General features: G+C 46.1%; 1 protein-coding gene across 2 annotated transcripts in view; it reads right to left on the bottom strand.

The window, feature by feature from the left end:
- ccdc85cb (coiled-coil domain containing 85C, b) overlaps window positions 1-5,000 on the bottom strand; it is a 39,408-nt gene that overhangs the window by 8,162 nt on the left and 26,246 nt on the right. Inside the window, exons 2-3 of one of the 2 annotated variants that reach the window (XM_084483774.1) lie at window positions 3,234-3,313; window positions 1,240-1,281 (exon numbers count right to left, since the gene is read on the bottom strand). In XM_084483774.1, coding sequence (XP_084339900.1) covers window positions 1,240-1,281; window positions 3,234-3,313 — 122 coding nt within the window. The remainder of the gene's footprint in view (window positions 1-1,239; window positions 1,282-3,233; window positions 3,314-5,000) is intronic. The other variant, XM_084483775.1, reaches the window with a different exon arrangement.

Here is a 5,000-nt window from a genome sequence, read left to right as displayed (position 1 = left end):
CTTCCAGAGACGACCAGGAAACCATAGCAGCCGAATGGACAGACATATCGGTGTCGGAATTGTGCATGGTCAAGAAACTCACCGGTCAAAGTTTGCACATCGTCTTAAACATAAATCATTGACGTGAATCAGTTGCGAATCAAAGAGTGAGCAGGGAAAGGCTGAAAGCTGGACAGAATAAAAGCCGTGGAATATTCCAAGAGGTAGGGAAAGAGCCAATTGCCCATGAAAGGCCTCCAGTGAGGTACTCACACAGGCACAACACAGAAAAATAAAGGCGGCTGTGTACATTCCCCTGACCGTGAGGGTATTGAACATGCGGTCATTTGTTCACCTTAAAAAAAAAATACAAAACAACGAGGAGTGGTGGTAGGAATGGTTCAGCCAAGCGTGTTTGGAGGGTCAACATTCCAGAGATAAGGCACGCATTGTAACCTTTATTCGTACCGTGCAAGTTTCACAACACAGGAAGTTATGTAATTGCCTATAGCTGCCCAGAGAGATATTCCGTTGTACATTGGACCTATAGTGTCGTGACGCAGAGTAGACACGCTACGCATTGCATAACCGAAAAGGGAAACACTATAAAAAACTTCAAAGTTAATCGCAATCATTAAAGATACCAGTTATCACAGCCGACCAATTTCATCACTCGCAGTGTAAACCTTGAAAAAATACGCATACACATTTTGATACGCACATCATATTCATCTAAATTTCATAAAACATTTTACTCTCCAATGACACTCATCTCATACACATCTCTCCTTGGTATGTCATGCATAATAGATACCATGAGAGATTTACCTGTGCTAACCCTGTATATTCAATTATTCAGTTAACCAGACGTTGCAACGCGCCAGGGACAAATGTGTCCCTTTCATGCACCAGAGCACAATGTATCACCAGTCACCCATGGCGCTCAAACAGTGCCGAGTACCAACTGCACTCCAGGAGCACAAAGAAAAAAACAAAACACAATGTGCCCGACACAGGCTGCGCCACCTGTGCCGATGAGTTAGCCTAGCATGTTAGCGGCAGAGTGACAGAGAGAGAGAGGAGAAAAAGAAACCCGATATACAGGAGAGTTAACGAGTTGTTATCCTTCACCGGACACAAAGCAGAAAGATTGGTGAAGAACAGGTGACAAAGGGCCCATTGATTAACCGTTTTAGAATTTAAAAAGGTAGCGCTTGAGAAAGAGCCACCCGGGGAGAGGTGGTGTCGGGAGGTTATTACCTTCTTGGTAGGTATCTGTGACATGCTATAGCGGGTGTAGGCCTGGGGGAGAGAATACAACGCAGGTATGTGGGTTTACTTTGAGCTCGCTCAAAAACTCTGAACTGAAAAGATGACAGTTGACATTTTAATGAAGGCACGCTGCCGTGATGAAATCAGTCACAATGCTATTACGTAATTAAAGTGTAAAGTATTTGGGTCACACAAAATCATGAGTAAACCTTCATTTTTCATGACACCTGCATGCAAATATGAATTATTTTGACATATTTTCCATATTCTAGTACTGTACATTTAAAACCTGAGCCAAATTCCTTGCATGTGTAAAACACACAGGGAAATAAAGGTGATTAGGCCTACATTATTTCCCTTTTGTAAAACAAGTGTTAAAAATGCCGCACTGTAGAAGAGTATTGTGTTCAGAGCTCTATTTAAAGGGAAGTATGCTCTGGAATTATCATTGTTTGGCGAGCGCACACAGGCCGCTATGACGCAAATCTAGTTAAATATTATCCCAGAGTCAGCGCATTAATCCTTCAGAACACAGAGCCGAACGAGGACTCAATTTGAACACCCTTCAAAAACACTGAAAGGATGTAGAAGAAACGTTCATTCAGAGCCGATTTTAAAAGAGTCATTATTTAAAGATACGGGCTGGCATTGTAAGAGCCATGCTTAAACAATGTGCAGGGCCTAATTGTACCGCTTAGAGCCAATTAGGTGGATGGTGTGGGTTTCGTGTAAGCCTTTATTTCGCCCACATGCACTCGCCTGCAGGTGAATCCGCACAGAGACCACTGGTGGGGATTAAAGGGGTGAGGCGATAACGTGCAATGAGCGGAAGAATTAAAAATATTTGTCGGCGCTTCCCATCACTAAAGGTCTGGCTTCATTCCAGCCCCACCAGGAAAAACAATTGGCCTTGGCTCGGTTATTTATAGTTTGGTGGTGTGTTGTAGAGTACGGATGCAGATAAGAGTGTGGAGAATATGTATCAAGAGTACATGTAGGCACATGTTATTTGGGATGTTGCATCATTCCTTTCGCTGCACTGCCCTAACATAGATTTTCCAAGACAGCCTTTAATCCATTCGTCCATATTGTTGACCCATAAAGGCTACACCCCCAGCTGACTGTATCGATGAGGCCGGTGCACGCACGACCAGTACGGGACTACATTACCCAGAACCCCACCAAAAAGGCGGGTTTGGTGAACCAATGGCTCACTGTCCATGAGGAGACCATCAGAATATCCCCAAACGAACACATTCTATTTATATTATTATTATATTATTATTATTCATATAATTGTATTTACTTGATTGATATGACATACAATATTGCTTCATTTGATATTTCCTTTTGTATGCCGAAATATCCTCCCCCGTTGAAACCGCAGTGCAACTTCCATGTCTCAACAGCGTTGCGTCTATTCGTCACACTAATGTGCGTGACCTTCCGGTGAACTCTCAAAAGACCAAAAAAAAGGAAAAAAACTCCACAGCGCTCCGTCCACCTCCCCGAGAACGACGGCCGACGCAAAATCATCCCCCCTTCTCCGGAAACTTCCCAAGGAGGAAGTCAGCAGAAGGTCAGTTTTGACACCGACACTCACCGCCGCTGCCACTGTTGCTCAGCGCTTCACGCTTCCTTCCCCTTCCCTCTCCTCGCTCTGGCCTCGCCAACGCGGCGTTAGCCTCGTGACGTGAGCCGCAGGGTGGGGGGGGGGCTAACAGTGATGCCTACAGACGCCCCATGAACTCCGTGTCCCGCACGCTCGCTGTCGGGAGGCCCGTTCGGTCGGAGCCATACAGGTGAAAATACCATCGGTCGAATGAGAGGAGAAACCGTGAACTAGTACATTTTCAGTCGACCCCAGTGTAACAAATACTGATAGACACTTTACCGTTTAGTTTGGGCGTGCATGTGCGCCCGTGTGTGCGTGCGTGTGCGTGTGTGTGTGTGTGTGTGTGTGTGTGTGACCATGACCTCACCTGTGACAGCAGCTTATTGTTGTCATCCTCCAGGATTCGCACCTTAGTCTCCAGCTGTCTGATGTAGTGAGTGGAGGAGTCTGTGGAGGGGGAGGAGAGAAGAGGGGGGAGAGGGGGGAGAGGGGGGAGAACAGAGAGAGGAGGTTCCATTAGCATTTCAAAAGGCCAAAGATAGAATACCGGGGGTGAGCCCAGAGACTAAAAACACCCTTTAAAAAAGTAAAAAGGTGAATGTACTCTTTTTTTCGGATTCTGAAGGGGTACACACACACACACACACACACACACACACACATACACACATACACACACACACACACACATACACACATACACACACCCACACACACACACACCCCCACAGCGATGTCGATGAGAAAGGCGAGGGAGTTCCTCGCAGACGTCTCTTTGATGCTGAGAGAATTTGATGAGGTGTATCAATATGAATAGATCAATAAACATCACACACAGCCGACAACCCTACCGTGGAACCGAAAGAAGCTAAACCACTGAATCGTCTGCTTGTTACTACTCCATACTACTGCGGCAGGACTTGGGGGGGGGGGGGAATGTGGCGGCAAGGTGTCACTTTTTTGCTTTTCTGGTTTACGATTTTCTTGATTCATAATTTCAATATTAATGTCCATTCACCAAAATAACTACAAAAAAAACACGACACCAGCTTTTTCAAGCAAAGTGTTTCTATATCCAGCGTGTAGTACGTTAGTGTTCCCTGAATTCCACTTGACTGAAGTGTAGAGTTCAAGTCGAGGACAGGGGGGGGGGGTCTCGGAGTGTGTGTGTGTGAGGGAGGGGGGGGGGGGGGGGGTGGGTGTCGGAAGGCTGGTGGCACTGAAGCATTTATGTGAAACCCATATCTTTAATTTATGGTGAGATGAAAGCACAAACAAGACTGAGAGACACCATGTCTATATGGCTACTCTCTCTCTCTCTCTCTCTCTCTCTCTCTCTCCGGCTCTCTCTCCGTGTTTAAAAAAACGTGAGCAGGAGCAGGAAAGAGAGTAGAGAAGGAACGGTGAAGGTGCAATGGTAGAGGAATTCCCACCCATGGCACCCATGAATATTGTTCCACAGTCGGCCACCAGGGTGTGCCGTTCCACAAATCTGCCAATTATATAACTGTTAGGGGAGGGGAAGGGGGGAAGGGGTGGAGGGCTTCAGACCAGACCCCTGCTGGAGCGACCTTGTTTACACTCGCAGCAGACGATAAGAGCCATGGTATACCCACACATTTGGCATAGTGAATAAACATATACATGTGATTGATCAGGGGGAAGTGCCTCCAATTGGGTCAACGAACCCATGTCAGATTCCCCATAGAACCACGTTAGAAACAGTGAGCATGTGTAGCTCGCTCAATATAACTACAGAGAGAGAGTTGGCCGGACCAACAGAAACCCCATAGGGGTTTGTATTGCCAAGTCACGATGCAAAAACTGCCTCCATTCCGGAAGTATTGGAGCATAGTGATGTTATTGGAATCAACGCCGTTTTTCGGTTATTGTTTGGGAACTAATCGTAAAATAATGGTGTCGTTATGGGGTGTCACCGTCACCTATTAACCCAGGTTATGGTATCTTTGAACGCTGATTTAAGATCGTCATTCTCGAGACATCACAAAATGTCAGAGATCCGCAACAAACTATCCCGTGACGCTGTTCAATCCCGTGATGCATTGCGCTGCACATGCCCTGTAGATAGCAGTTTTGACGCTCAACCGAACAGTAACAACAGCGAAGAAAAAGA

This window comes from Micromesistius poutassou (genome assembly GCF_964030765.1).
Source record: "Micromesistius poutassou genome assembly, chromosome: 19".
NCBI lineage: Eukaryota > Metazoa > Chordata > Actinopteri > Gadiformes > Gadidae > Micromesistius > Micromesistius poutassou.
The sequence above is the reverse complement of the archived record's forward strand: the minus strand, read 5'-3'. Positions and strand labels throughout refer to the sequence as shown.